The 15,555-nt window shown below is 45.6% G+C and overlaps 1 protein-coding gene across 1 annotated transcript; it reads left to right on the forward strand.

Moving 5' to 3' along the window:
• Nucleotides 1-1,912: 1,912 nt before the first annotated feature.
• LOC138242989 (zinc finger and SCAN domain-containing protein 2-like) lies at nt 1,913-9,256 on the forward strand. Its single transcript, XM_069198492.1, has 2 exons — nt 1,913-2,521; nt 5,983-9,256. Exons 1-2 carry the CDS (start codon nt 2,134-2,136, stop codon nt 8,058-8,060), a joined length of 2,466 nt encoding a protein of 821 aa, XP_069054593.1. The 5' UTR covers nt 1,913-2,133; the 3' UTR covers nt 8,061-9,256.
• The last annotated feature ends 6,299 nt before the right edge of the window (nt 9,257-15,555 follow it).

Consider the following 15,555-nt stretch of genomic DNA (forward strand, 5'->3'; position numbering starts at 1 on the left):
TTCTGAAGGGTACCCTGTGAAAATACGAGTTTTGACAAGAAGGGATGGACATATAAGGTCAGAAGGCTGGGGAACTGGACCTTATGGCGAAGGCTGCAGGTTCAGCAGCAGAACCTGTTCAGTATCAGTTGACTCCCATGTACTTAAAACACTCAATTTCCGGATTTAGAGTCAGACGTGCTACCGTTGCACCATGGGGTCCTTAATGAAAAAAAAACAATCAGTGTTCCTGGATCTGTTGTCGAGAACAACACCTGCTCAAGAGCTGCGCAGCAAGAATAAAATGTGGTCTGGGAAGAAGAGACTCTGTTTGGAAGAGCGGCGCTCCTCACAGGAGGAAAAAAAAATCGCGACGCTGATGGAGGCTTAAAAGTAACTCTTTGGCGTGACCTCGTGGCTCAACGGAAGCGCGTCTGACTTCACATCAAAAGGCTACGTCGAGGTTTTTCAGGTTCTGCTTATGCTTAACACGGAATTCACACCATGCAGTTGAGTTCTATCTGTACACCACATAGATTATCTGAACAAAATAGGGTAATACAGATCACGCATTTAGTAGCTCACGCAGCGAATACCCTTGAATACAGGAGAAAAGGCACGGTTCACATCTGCGAATCATCACCTCCGTCTTTAGAGACAGCTACATCAGATCTCAGTTTCAGATCTCCTTTATTACAGAGTAAAACAAACCTGAAAGTTGAAGATTTTAAGGACACTTGTGTTTTATTGAACAGTGTCTTAAACCTGAAAATGTAATTTGAAAAAAAAACCGCTATTAGACATTAGCTGGTGCCTTTTGTAACGATTTGTTATTTCATGCTGGAAAACAAAGGAAACAGACCCAACGTTCGCTTTCAGGTGCGGTTCATTACATAATCTATTACTGAAGAGCCTGATTAAAATTTACACGAACCAGCTAGAAGTCGAACCTACAATCTTAAGATCCGAAATCAGATGCGTTATTTATTAAAACTCTAGTATATCACATAACCTGAATTCCCCCATAGTGTGCTCAGCGCCGCTACTAGTAATACACCGCCCCGATTTCAAAGTGAGAAACATGTGTTTTCTGATTTATTATGAGTTTTATAATATAATATATATTTAAATCAGACAAAGGGTTTATATTTCGCACTGAAATTCCGATTGATTGAGAATTCAAAGAAAGACTGTTTTCTTCCACAATACCGTGAAATTATCACATCCACCAGACTCTCCAAGTTCTCCAGACCTTGCTGGGTGAGCATTTGCTCCGTTAAATAACGTCACGTATCGTGTTAAATCATTTCTTCTCAACACCACAGTTCCTGGTGCACGTTTTCTCTATGAAAAAAGACATTTTTCCCCTTGCACGATTTCTCGTTTTTTTATCAAAGCGTACAGAAAGAAGATAGAAGTAGAAACAGTGTCGCAAAAGAACTCTGTCGCTGTTGGGATATGTCAAACGCATTGAACATGAAAAATGCTAGATAAAAGTCATTTTCTCTTCGTTTCTCAGTGTCGGGGCTGCTACAGTACATCAGGAAAATAAAGTATATGCTCAATAGAGGGGTTGTCATATTTTGTCTGATAATCAAACATAAAAAACAATTATGGAATATGGACAAATTCAAACAATTTATGAAATATGAAATAGAAATCTTGCTTATCAGTGCAGAAGAAATACTGCCAGTTGGCAAGAAACGACAGCATTGTTTTTCTCTAACCAAAAACCTGCATAGGGAGATCAAAATCCACTTGAAAAAACGGCTAAGGTCGCAGGTGATTCACTCCTCTTGACTAGGTCGCGCTAGGAGGTGCAGAGAAGTTTATATCCGGCTGAAGAAACTCCTCTTTCTCAGCTCCGCTTCTCTATTGTTTTGAAGCTGTGGCCGCGCTAACGAATGACGTCATTATACTGCGCGACTCTGCATGTATTTCACCCACGTGTGGATGACTGAATAATTTTCTTTAAAGAAAGTTGTTGTTTTTCTTTAAAATAACTTCAGGTTCTGAATACGTAACGTCTTGTCGACTGTGTTTATGCTTGAACAGAGCACAGCCCTGACAACAGGATCTGTGAAGAATAAAAAATAAGTTGTTCTGTTTAAACTCCGGAAGTCAGCCTTTGTTTCTGACCGACTCTGAAGAAGGATGGCGGAGTGCTTGTTAAATCTGCAAACCCAGCTTGACTCTTTCATGCACGTTTTGCTCAAATCGATCGTGTATGAAGTGTCAGAAGTTTTTGGAAACAGGATGTGTGATTCGGAGGACGAGTTTCAAGACAAACTCCGCAGCGTCTCCCAGATCCTGGTGAGACGGGCCGTGTTTAAAATCACACAGTGTGTGGAGGACAGTGTCGGGAGTGAAATGGCGCAACTGAAGAAGGAAAACGAGAGCCTGAAGTGGAGATTGCAGCTGAGGGAGAAGGAGTCGGGAGCAGGAGGAGATCAGGAACGGACAGACAGTGTTGGACACACGCTTCCCTGTGAAGTCTCTGCAGAAATAAAAGAAGAAATGGACACAGAACTGCAGCTCTCAGGTCAGTGTGGTGACTTGTATGAAGTCAGTATGTGTGTTTAAAACCAGTGTCTATAACTTCCTCACTGGTGAGATTTTTTAAATAACAAACTTTATTTTAAAGAAAACATCTCGCAAGAGTAAACATTGTCGTTATCTAACAAACTATCAAACTGTCATCAAAAAGCTTTCCTCACTGGTGAGAATATAGTGGAGAGATGCAGAGTGAAGTGGGAAAGACTTGTGTGATGTAGCAACGGGATACTTTACTGGAAACTGAACTGTTTTGTCCGGTTACGGTGCTGAAAACACCTCGTTCACATTTAACAATTGTTCCACTGAATCAATTTGTAATCCAACATCATTATGAAACAACATTTATAAATATTGTATTGTAAACGTTGTATTGGTCTAGATTTTATATGTATACTAATGATTGTGTATATAAAAATTATTTCAATTGTATTACCGTCCTCCACGGTCTGTGTCTGTATTAACTCGTCTGGAATATTAATCCAGTGTGTCTGTATTAACCTCTCTCTCTAAGTGCATTGTTTATGTACTGTACTGTGCAGTAAGTGTGTGTGAATCAACCCCTCTCTCTCTCAGTGCAGTGTTAATATACCGGAGTGTCCAGTCAGTGTGTCTGTATTAACCCCTCTCTCAGTACAGTGTTAATGTACTGTAGTGTTCAGTCAGCATGTCTCTATTAACACCTCTCTCTCAGTGCAGTTTTAATGTACTGTTATGCCCAATCACTGTCTGTATTTACCCCTCTGTCTTAGTGTAGTGTTAATGTACTGTAATGTGCAAGCAGTTTGTTTGTTAACCCACCTCTCTCTCTCAATGCATTGTTTATGTGCTGTAGTGTACAGTCAGTGTCTGTATTAACCCCTCTCTTTCAGTATAGTGTTAATGCACGGTAGTGTCCAGTCAGTCTGTCTGTGTTCACCCCTCTCTCTTAGTGCAGTGTTGATGTGCTGTAGTGTCCAGTCAATGTTTCTGTATTCACCCCTCTCTCTCAGTGCAGTTTTTATGTCCTGTAGTGTCCAGTCAGTGTCTGTATGAACCCCTCTCTCAGCAGTGTTAATGTACTGTAGTGTTCAGTCAGTGTATGTATTAATCCCTCTCTTTCTCAATACCGTGTTAATGTACTATAGTGTCCAGAAAGAGTCTGTATTAACGTCTCACTCAGTGTAGTGTTAATAGACTGTAGTGTCCAGTCAGTCTGTCTGTATTCACCCCTCTCTCTCAGTGCAGTGTTAATGTGCTGTAGTGTCCAATCAGTGTGTCTGTGTTAACCCCTCTCAGTGCAGTGTTAATGTACTGTAGTGTTCAGTCAGTGTGTATGTATTAATCCCTGTCTCTCTCAGTGCAGTGTTAATATACTGGAGTGTCCAGTCAGTGTGTCTGTATTAACCCCTGTCTCTCTCAGTGCAGTGTTAATATGCTGGAGTGTCCAGTCAGTGTGTCTGTATTAACCCCTGTCTCTCTCAGTGCAGTATTAATATACTGGAGTGTCCAGTCAATGTGTCTGTATTAACCCCTCTCTCTCTCAGTGCATTGTTAATATACTGGAGTGTCCAGTCAGTGTGTCTGTATTAACACCTGTCTCTCTCAGTGCAGTGTTAATGCATTGTAGTGTCCAGAAAGTGTCTGTATTAACCTCTCTCTCAGTACAATGTTAATGTACTGTAGTGTCCAGTCAGTCTGCCCCAGCCCCCCACCCCCCGGAGAACTGTTAGTGTATGGTCTGTATAAATGCCTCTATCTCAGTGTAGTGTTAATGTACTGTAGTGTCCAGTCAGCATGTCTGTATTAACCCCTTTCAGTGCAGTGCTAATATCCTGCAGTGTCCAGTCAGTATTTATCTATTAACACTTATCTCTCAGTGCAGTGTTAATTTACTGTTATGTCCAATCAGTGTCTGTATTTACCCCTCTGTCTCAGTGTAGTGTTAATGTACTGTAGTGTGCAGTCAATTTGTCTGTTAACCCACCTCTCTCTCTCAGTGCATTGTTAGTGTGCTGTAGTGTCCAGTCAGTGTCTGTATTAACCCCTCTCTCTCAGTATAGTGTTAATGCTCTGTAGTGTCCAGTTAGTCAGTGTGTCTGTATTAACCCCTTTCTCTGATTGCAGTGTTAATGTTCTGTGGTGTCCAGTCAGTCTGTATTCATCCCTCTCTCTCAGTGCAGTGTTAATGTACTGTAGTGTCCAGTCAATGTGTCTGTATTAACCCCCCTCTCTCTCTCAGTGCACTGTTAATGTAAATGTAATGTGATTGTGATATTATTACAGTAGACTTACTTTTTACATGGTAGTTAGGTTTCTGACAAAGCTAAATCAGAACACCCCCTTATACCCACTTATTCCGCTGTTTAAACAACCCAAATTGATCGTCAGTGTACTAGTACGCGTTTGTGTAGTTTAAAGCTTTTTAGATCACATGGCCTCAGCTATCACTACTATGCTGATGATACTCAAATATACATCCATACCAAACCTGACGCTGATGTGTCTGTCTCTATTATATTTAGTTGCATCTCCCATATAAAATCTTGGATGACTCAATATGTCCTTCATGTTAACTGTGACAAGACTGAAGTCATGCTTATTGGCACCACCCATCAACTTTGTAAAACCAATGCTGTAACTCTATCTGTAGATTTTCTTATACTTGAGCTTCAGTCTATATTGAAAAACTTGGGGATGATATTTGACGTTTGACCCATATGTGCAGCATGTTGTCAAAACATCTTTCATTCACTTCAAAAATATTGCTCCACTACGCCCTATGTTATCACAAACTGTGGCTGAAAAGAGTTGTCTAATCTTGAATCGACTACTGTAACGCTCTACTCTCTGGGGACTCTAAATCCACATTGAACAAACTTCAGTATGTCCAAAATTCGGCAGCCAGAATCCTGACAAGGTCTAGTGCAAGTGTTCACATTACTCCTATCCTGGAGTCCTTGCACTGGCTTCCTGTCAAGTTGCATGTCGACTTAACAATCCTCCTGCTCACCTATAAGGCTCTCCATGGCTTGGCACCTCAGTACCTGTCTGGGTTATCACCCTATTCCCCACCTCACAACCTTCGCTCTTCTAATTGTGTTCTCCTATCTGTCCCCAAGTCCGACTACAATCAATGGGTGACATGGCCTTCTCCTGTTATGCCCCCAAGCTCTGGAACTCTCTCCCTAAGGATATCAGAGAGTCACCTTCTCTAAACTCCTTCAAATCCAGACTCAAAACCTTCTTCTTTAGAAGACCCTTCATTGAACTATTCTTTACCCCTCTGCTCCTACTGTATTTAGTACCACCATCTACTGTCTCCTCTAACTGTGTGTTCTCATCATGCTTATTTTGTGTATTTTTTGTTTTTGGCATTCTGTAAAATGCTTTGAGAAGCCACCTTTAAAAGTGCTATATAAAATAGTTTTTTATTATTATTATAAAGATTTTGTCTTGTTCTGTTTACAGGTTCAGAGGCCAGTGCTCTCTCTGAGGCTTGGGAAAGGGCTCCTCTTGAACAGAAGCACAGTGAGGAGGAGTGGGGCTCCAGTCTGATGCAGGAGACAGAGCTCACTGCTCCAGAAGGGAAAAAGACTCTCAGTGAGCAGCACACAGAGAGCAGACAGATTGTTGAGGTTCTGGACTCTGTGCCCATGATGAAAATGGAGTCTGAGAGTGAGACACCTGGGCTCTTAGTATGTGATGATTTTACAAAGAAGATGAATAATCTGGACTCGAACAATATTACACAAGGTTGTAATGAACTGGGCTGTGTCTCTGTACAAGAGCACAGTGAAGAACTGGATGTCTCTAATCTTACAGAGCAGGACATGGAGCCCCAGTTGATTGACTGTACAGAGCAGCAGACTGATGTACCTGGTGAAGAGAACATTGTTGAGATACAGCACCGAGAGGAGAGTCAGTACAGGGAGGAGCAACAGCAGCTCCTACAGGGCTTGATAATTAGGCCTTGTTCTGTTCAAGTGGAGAGACTGTCATTGCACAGTCTCAAACAATCATGTAATCCCTTAGCATCTGATGACTTTACACACAGGTTTAATAATCTGGTTACTGAGAAAATTGTTGAAAGTTTTAATGAACTGGAGAGTGTGTTTGTTCTTGGGCAAAGAGAGGAACAACTGAATGAACTGGGCGGTTTTAGTCTCAGAGAGCTGGAGAAGGAGCCCCAGATGATTCACACTGCTGAGCAGAAAAGTGAGGGACATAATGAAGAAAACAAATCTCACTTTCATCACACAGAGCAAGACCATTCCATGGAGCATTTGCAGAATAAGAGACCACAGGACGATCAGGGGATGAGGAAGAATCACTCAAGGCCTTGCTCAGATGGAGTGGACAAACTGCCATTATGGCACATGGAGGAGCAGTGTTTCTGTCAGTCTAGCATTTCAAAACCCTATCAGCACCTTCACACAGGAGAGAAACCTTTCAGCTGTAGTCAGTGTGGGAGGAGTTTTAGTCAGTCACATGACTTAAAAAGGCATCAGCGCATTCACACAGGAGAGAGACCATTCAGCTGCAGTCAGTGTGGGAAGAGTTTTAGTCGGTCAAGTAACTTAAAAACCCACCAGCGCATTCACACAGGAGAGAGACCGTTCAGCTGCAGTCAGTGTGGGAAGAGTTTTAGTCAGTCAAGTAGCTTAATTATCCACCAGCGCAGTCACACAGGAGAGAGACCATTCAGCTGCAGTCAGTGTGGGAAGAGTTTTAGTTGGAAAAGACACTTACAGTCACACCAGTGCATTGACACAGGAGAGAGACCTTTCAGCTGCAGTCAGTGTGGGAAGAGTTTTAGTCAGTCATATGACTTAAAAAGGCACCAGCACATTCACACAGGAGAGAGACCATTCAGCTGCAGTCAGTGTGGGAAGAGTTTTAGTCGGTCAAGTAACTTAAAAACCCACCAGCGCATTCACACAGGAGAGAGACCATTCAGCTGCAGTCAGTGTGGGAAGAGTTTTAGTTGGTCAAGAGGCTTAATAGCCCACCAGCGCATTCACACAGGAGAGAAACCATTCAGCTGCAGTCAGTGTGGGAAGAGTTTTAGTCAAATAAGCCACTTACAATCACACCAGCGCATTCACACAGGGGAGAGACCATTCAGCTGCAGTCAGTGTGGGAAGAGTTTTAGTCATTTACAACTTTTAAAACGACATCAGCACATTCACACAGGAAAGAGACCATTCAGCTGCAGTCAATGTGGGAAGAGTTATAGTCAGTCAAGTAGTTTAATAGTCCACCAGCGCATTCACACAGGAGAGAGACCGTTCAGCTGCAGTCAGTGTGGGAAGAGTTTTAGTCAGAAAAACCACTTATATTCACACCAGCGCATTCACACAGGAGAGAGACTTTTCAGCTGTAGTCAGTGTGGAAAGAGTTTTAGTCACTCGCACCTCTTAAAACGACATCAGCACATTCACACAGGAGAGAGACCATTCAGCTGCAGTCAGTGTGAGAAGAGTTTTAGTCAGTCAAGTGACTTAAAAACCCACCAGCGCACTCACGCAGGAGAGAGACCGTTGTAGCAACAAGGTTTATTAAAATACAAGAATTAAGTTTGCTGCTCCCTTGCCAGTCCCTCTCTCTTTCACCTCAGTGGTGCTTGATACAGAGTCCATTCAATTTGGTTCACAATTAAGGTGTTTTTCTAGCCGATAGAGTGTCCTGCTAAGGAACAGCTCCCAAAAGCTGGTACACATCAACCACCTTAACAAATGTCATTTCTAGTGACTAAAAGTCTGAGATTCCAAGGGAAAATGTCATTCAAAGTTGGTTTATGACCCTAAGGTCAGAGTGCATTATTACTCATCATCAGCCAATCAGGAACTGGTAGGGCAGGTTAACCCCACGTGGGTCTCTGATCCCCATAAAACTTTCAACCAATGAGCGACCTGCAGTTCCTCCAGGTCTAAACAGGCAACAAAGAGCCCCTGGGCCGGCTGGACACCTCTCGAGCACAGTTCCCAAGAGCAGGACATTCTCACAGCGCGCCTGCTGGACTTTCAGCCTTGGAGCACCTCCTGAACATCCTCCGACTTGGTCCGGACCTCCACGTAACGGCCACTGTGTCCGAGTGGCAGGACTTTCCTTTGTTCTAAGAGTCGAGGGCGAAAGTTGCCAGTACGTAACCAAAGGATCCACCCGAAGTTAGCATCAGCAGCAAGCCTCATGAACAGGTCGGAACTGTGGACAGCTGAATAAGAATTCAGGACTAGCGCTTCATCAGGAACAAACCGGTCTTCATCCTGACCTGCTGGGACCCGCAGTCACTTTTCCTCCTGTGCACAAACTTTGCTAGTTTCAGCCAACACTAACTAGCTGGTCTTCAGAGAGCCCACTGCTAGAGCATTGCAGGAATCTCTCAGAGCCAGAGAGTGCCGATTGGACACAGGAACAGCCTGCCACTGCTTCTTTGTGTCCACGGGAGATCTGAATTCCCACAGATTGGATGAGTATTCAACAATTCAATTGTTATCCCAACCAGTTGATATCAATTTAATTCCTATGAGTGATGTACTTGTTTTGAGTATCTAGTGTAGAAGTTGTTATCCAAGTTCATTTACGAAACGGTCTAAATGAATGATATACTGAATGTATGTCCTCTTGGTATCTGTAACTCTTCATGATTAAATATATACCTTTTGTATTCTGCTAATCCTCACGATAAGATCTGTTATGTTTATATGCACATTTTATGTATTAATAAATGTATCCTCGTGTATTAGTACCCGTGTGTGTGCGTTGTTCGAGTTATCCCGCAAGGCTGGATTCTAATACCATCAGATTACAGATTAATGTAGCCAATTCATAGAGGGGTTTTAGTAGGAGGCCATGATTAGTAAGGGCCAATTGGAAATTTTGGCCAGGACACCGGGGTTACACCCCTACTCTTTTCGAGAAGCGCCCTGGGATTTTTAATGACCACAGAGAGTCAGGACCTCGGTTTTACGTCTCATCCGAAGGACGGCGCCTGTTTACAGTATAGTGTCCCCGTCACTATACTGGGGCATTAGGACCCACATGGACCACAGGGTGAGTACCCCCTGCTGGCCCCACTAACACCTCTTCCAACAGCAACCTTAGTTTTTCCCAGGAGGTCTCCCATCTAGGTACTGACCAGGCTCACACCTTCTTAGCTTCAGTGGGTTGCCAGTTGTGAGTTGCAGGGTGATATGGCTGCTGCCTTACCCATCATGGCCTCCTAATAACCCCCATCTCTGAACTGGCTTCATCACTCTACTCTCCTCCCCACTGAGAGCTGGTGTGTGGGGAGTGGACTGGAGCATCATCATCCAGGTGGGGCTGCACACTGGTGGCAGTAGTGGGATCCCCATGAACTGTAAAGAGCTGCACACTGGTGGGGGTAGTGGGATCCCCATGACCTGTAAAGACCTGCACACTGGTGGCGGTAGTGGGATCCCCATGACCTGTAAAGCACTTTGAGTGGAGTGTCCAGAAAAGCGCTATATATATAACACCTCCGGCTGATGAATCTAAGGTAGAGAGAGAAAGAGAGAGAGAGAGATCAGGCAGGAGAAATGGAGGAGAGAGGTGATTAAACTGACCCATGTAGCCTCACACAAACTTAGCCCCTCAGTAGTCCAGGGGGACAGCAGAGGACATCGGTGCCCTACGAAGCTTCTGTCACAGTCAGGGAGACACACACACACACACACACACACACACACACACACACACACACACACACACACACACACAGGTGGGGCTGGACAACACAGGATGTTTAAGTTGCCCTTTCCCCACCCCAGCCACCCTTTGTGAAGCGCCTTCCCAGTCCCGTCCCGACTGGAGGATCTCATCCAGCTGTGTCTTGCGAGGCGCCAGGCGATCCTCTTCAACACCCAAGCTGGGCAGCTTGTTCCCAACCCCTGCCACCCTTTGTGTAAAGTAGCGCCAATCGTTCTCCTTTCCAAAACGCACACCATCTGTGTGTCCACTCCTGCCCCCTGATTCCCATTTCACTGCTGTTTCTGGAATACGACTAGCGAATCTCCACCAGGGGAGAGTGTACCTACACACACGCACACGCACAAACCCGTTTCATGTACATGACCAGATCTTAATATTCGTCTTATCCCCCCCCCTCCACGTATTTCTCTACGGCAGGTGGCGAAGACTGCAGCAACCTCGGTCTTTCTATGACGGCAACATCCTGTTCACAGATGCCCCAGTACAGTGCAGAAAGGCGCGTTCGTACACAAGGGTACCTGCTGCAAAACACAAAACCACGCAATGTTCCACCCGCACGCCGCCATAGTTCACACCTTGGTGAGAATGCTGCATGCGATTTTACTCGAAAAGACATCGCTGCTCTGGGATCACATTGGATACATTTCTGTGCTGAAAAGAAGGGATAAGTCACTAGATCTCTTTATTCTCAAACAGAGGAGAATGGGGGGAATGTGATACAAATTTTCCAAATCCTTAAAGGTCACTGGCCAAGTCAGTCCAGCTGGCTTCTTCAGAGTGAATACTGAATCGTGGACCAGAGGGCACAGAGGAAGGGCATTTCAGACAGAGAGCAGGCGGTGCTACTTTGCAAAAAGGGGGGTGGAGGTGGGGAACAAGCTGCCCAGCCCTGTGGTTGAAGCAGATACCCTGGCTTCTCTCCAGACACAGATGGATGGGACCTTCCAGTCAGGACAGGAGGCACATCTTTACACAGTGGGGAACAAGCTGCCCAGACCTTTGTTTGAAGCCCAAACCCTGGGTTGAGATGAGCTCCTCTAGTCAGGACAGGAGGCGCTTCCGTACACAGAGAGGGGTGGGGGTGGGGAACAAGCTGCCCAGCCCTGTGGTTGAAGCCCATACCCAGGCTTCTCTCCAGACACAGCTGGGTGAGCCCCTGGAACCAATTAACCACTCACAACCCCACAAGACAGACAGGAGTGATTTGTTGTTTGTTTTCTGCGCACAAGAAAGCCCATTTTGTTTACATACATCGGTCATGTTTATTTTTCACGTTTTAATTGGAGGTTCAGTCCTTTTGCATTTCCGTGTGAGAAGCGTTAAAGCATTGGTGGTTTTGTTTTGGTACACGTCCAAACTACCCGTTTTCAGCCACAGATGAACACAGATAAACACGTGCTCCTTTTTTTCATATGACATCTTGCCAGCGGCTCAAAAGTAACAAGAAGTAAAGATTCTCTGGGGGGAATTTAATTTTTTTTCCCAACGTCAAAAAGTAAGGAACAGGAAGGAGCCCACAATAAGCGAGAACAATTACTGCAGACCCCCGGGAACAGCGCCTTAAAAACCACAGAGTAACATCCTGACTGCTTAGACCACGACAAAGCTCTTCTGCAGAGCAAAGTCTCCTACAGGCAGGTATTTTTTTGTTTTAAACAGAACTGAAGCCCGTCTCTCCTGCAGCCGAGCCTGTCGCGACATTGGGTGTTTCATTTCACACGGAAGGAGCGCGTAGAATCTATAGAAAATGCAGGAATCATAGTAGTAGCACGTTATTGTGTTAAAAATAATCCCCCCCCTTTTTCACCCAGCCCCAGAGCCCAGCGCATTAAACGGCTCGTGTTCAGATCCTTCTTTTTGGTTTTGCATTAAAAAAGAAAGCAAGCAGGTTCGCCGCCAGCCCTCACTCTGACATGCTCTCGACTTCCAGTCAGCTTGCTGGTAAAGAAGAGGCATTTCCTGTGTGTGTGTGTGTGTGTGTGTGTCAGTCAGCCAGCAGGCATGGGGGGATATCATGCTGACCCGCAGCTCTGCGGGTTTGTGCAAGGGCAGATTATATCGTAGAGGGTCCGGTCTACCGAGTTCTGTCTGGTGTTCGGGGGCGTTGGGGGGTAGTTCGGGTCGTCTCAGGAAAAAAAAAATATCGACTGCCGAAGCTGGGATTCTCCCTCATGCCTTTTAGGTCTGTCATCCGCATTTTGCTGAAAACACACAAACAGAAATAAAATGACTTCCCTTTCACTTCGGGTTTACGTCTCTTTAAGTCTATACACAGAAGTGGGACCAAGCCAAACCACAAGCAGTGTGCCATTCAGCACGTCTTTACACAAAGGTTGGTGGGGGTGGGGAACAAGCTGTCCAGCCATGTGGTTAAAGCTGATACCCTGGCTACTCTCCAGGCACAGCTGGATGAGCTCCTCCATTCAGGACAGGTGGCACTTCTGTACACAAAGAGTGGTGGGGGTGGGGAACAAGCTGCCCAGCCATGTGTTTGAAGCTGATACCCTGGCTTCTCTCCAGACACAGCTGGGTGAGCTCCTCCAGTCAGGACAGGAGGCTCTACTGTACACAGAGGGGGGCGGGGGTGGGGAACAAGCCGCCCACCCATGTTGTTAAAGTCGATACCCTGGCTTCTTTCAGGGCACAGCTGGGCAAGATCCTGGCCTACTGAAGCCCCCCATTGGCTGATAATCCGCAGGGCGTCACCTTAACGGGGAGGACACAAAATGAAAAAAACGTTGCCCACCCCTCTGAGGAAGACGCAGAAGACGCAGACCGAGGAGAGGAGGGTGGACAGAGGAGGAGCCGTCAGGAGGATCAGCAGGCAAGGAACTGCAGACCCGGGCGAAGCGGGGTGGCGGGGCGGCACGCCAGCGCGTAGTGTAGTACGGGTCCCGCCTCTCGACGTAGTGGAAGCCCTGGCGGCCGGGCTTTCTGCTGGCTGACACAACCAGGGCCAGCGCGTCGTGCTGCTGGACAAACCACAGCGTCTCGTAGCGTGGCTCCAGGTCGCAGGGCAGGGCGGCGGCGGCGGCCCCGCCCAAGCAGGGGACCCGTGTGGGCGCCACGGGCCTCCCATCACCTAGAACCAGGAGATGGGAGGAAGAGCTGAGGTCACGATTTTGGCGAAATAACTTCCTCCACAAGAGTCAAGGGTCCCAGCACTGCTCTCTCTATTCATGCTTTTTAGGTAGGATTCCTTTTTTTTTTTAAATTGATCCTGTTAGAAATGTAAAGGATCAAAAGGCAGGGCCTATGATGTAAGCCTCATTTTCAGCTTTTATAATGGGGAAGTCCTCTGGCTGTGAAGTCTGTCTATTTCTGGATCGGTTTTAATCTTCTGTCTCCTTTTTTTGTATTTCTGGTGTTTAAATTAAAAAAAAAATTAAAAAAGAGCCGCAAAAGGAGGTTTTAAAAAAAAACTTTTTAAAACTTTTACAGGATATCACCTAATATGAACATAATGAAGCATTCGACTAAATCCAGTGTTAACACCGGTGTCCTGGCCAAATCCCTCCTGGTCTTTACCCATCATGGCCTCCTAATAACCCCCCTCTCTGAACTGGCTTCATCCCTCTGCTCTCCTCCCCACTGAGAGCTGGTTTGTGGGGAGAGGACTGCAGCATCATCCAGGTGGGGCTGCACACTTGTGGTAATAGTGGGATCCCCAGGACCTGTAAAGAGCTCTGAGTGGAGAGTCCAGAAAAGCGCTACAGACGTGTAAGGATGATTGACTATTCTTGTTGTTATTTCAATACAAAACAAAACAGAAAAAGTATGTCAAAAAGTATAAACGCACACACAAAAAAAACAACAATAACACACAACACAATACATTATTATTATTACAAATCAGGACAATGTTGTTTTTCGCTTGCTTAATGTTATTTTTTAATGGGGTTGAAATAATATTGCATTTCCACCTCATACACATGAAAGGACGAAGTAGCGGCGCACTATTTCGTTGTGTGAACGCGACATGTATCCACACGGGGGAAACAAATATAACATATAAATATAAACTATATAAACAAATCCTATTTCTTTCCCACATTAGCTTGCGAGTTATAATGTGATATCAAGCTCCTTATATCGAACACATTTACCTGCTTGAAGGTAAAGGTTTGCAAAACAGCGTTGTAAATGTTTCTGTTTTTGGCTCCACGGCCGAAAAGCTATGTCTCTCTTCTCTTTTCAGCACAGGAATCAACCTCTACTTCTTCCTCGGACGCAGCTCCCTCCTTGAACTTTGTATGTTTATATACACACACAGCGCAGGTGCTCTTGTCCAGCCGAACAGAGCGCACAGACGTCACCTTGCTCACGTCTGCACCCAGAAAGCTGCCCGGTTTTGAGGGGATACAGTTTTTGCACTAAACAGTAAACTCTCTGCTTACATCTGTTTTTTCCCTGTTTACAACTGTTTTTTTTTGTGCAATAGATGCCAGGGACTTGTGCAATATATTTATAATGTGCAACACAACTTTTTGTGTACTGTTCTGGTTTGTTCTTTGTATATTCTGGACTGTGAGCGACTCTTCTTTGTGCACTTCTCACTGACTAGACTGATTGGATTGGATTGTTGTATTATTGTATCATTTTGTTACACTGTCGCTGCGTTGACAGTGCTGCTGTCGCAGTGCAATTTCCCCTCACGTGATCAATAAAGTATCTATCAGTTAACACGTAACAGGTTTAAATTCCCTGCTGAAAAGAGAAGAAAGAAAACACAACGTTTCGACCATGGAGCCTACTTCAGGTTCGACTCGACTACAGACTCCACACAGAAGGATCGCCGCCTAGTACTCGACCACTCGGGGAAGTGAAAACGGGGCCTCCGGATGGCAGCCGTAACACCCCCTGGTGACACGCCACACCGTCTCCGTCTGCGACTCGACCCCGCTCTCCCAGGCGGGGCGCCAATGAAAGCGTGTCGATGCGTTAGCGCATTATCTTCCCGCACCGGTGTGAGCTGACCACTGCGGAAAATCTCTTCTGAAAAGTGTCGACACTTGAAGCCCGACGTTCAAACACGAAAAGTCCCTGCGGTGATCTATCGACAACCGGCGCTCGGCACGCTCGGCGGCCAGGGGCTCTGGCAGCGGCGACGGAAAAGCCGATTTGCGTCTTGGAAATGACGCGCCCACCCCCCTCCTGATCCGCTCCCTTACTGCTCTTACCGTGTGTTACAACACGCAGCCCCGCGCCCCTGCGTGACCTCACATTTCCACCCACCCACCCCAGTCTTCCTCGTCTCCGAGGGTAAAGTTAGCTTGAAGTTTGAAAACGATTTTGGCACGCCTGTACCGT

This window comes from Lepisosteus oculatus, chromosome 14 (genome assembly GCF_040954835.1).
Source record: "Lepisosteus oculatus isolate fLepOcu1 chromosome 14, fLepOcu1.hap2, whole genome shotgun sequence".
In the NCBI taxonomy this organism is placed as follows: Eukaryota; Metazoa; Chordata; class Actinopteri; order Semionotiformes; family Lepisosteidae; genus Lepisosteus; species Lepisosteus oculatus.

Coding starts and splice junctions, on each gene's coding strand:
- LOC138242989 (XM_069198492.1), top strand. CDS start 2,134: ATGGCGGAGTGCTTGTTAAATCTGCAAACCCAGCTTGACTCTTTCATG. Junction 2,522..5,982: donor CACAGAACTGCAGCTCTCAG/GTCAGTGTGGTG, acceptor TTCTGTTTACAG/GTTCAGAGGCCAGTGCTCTC.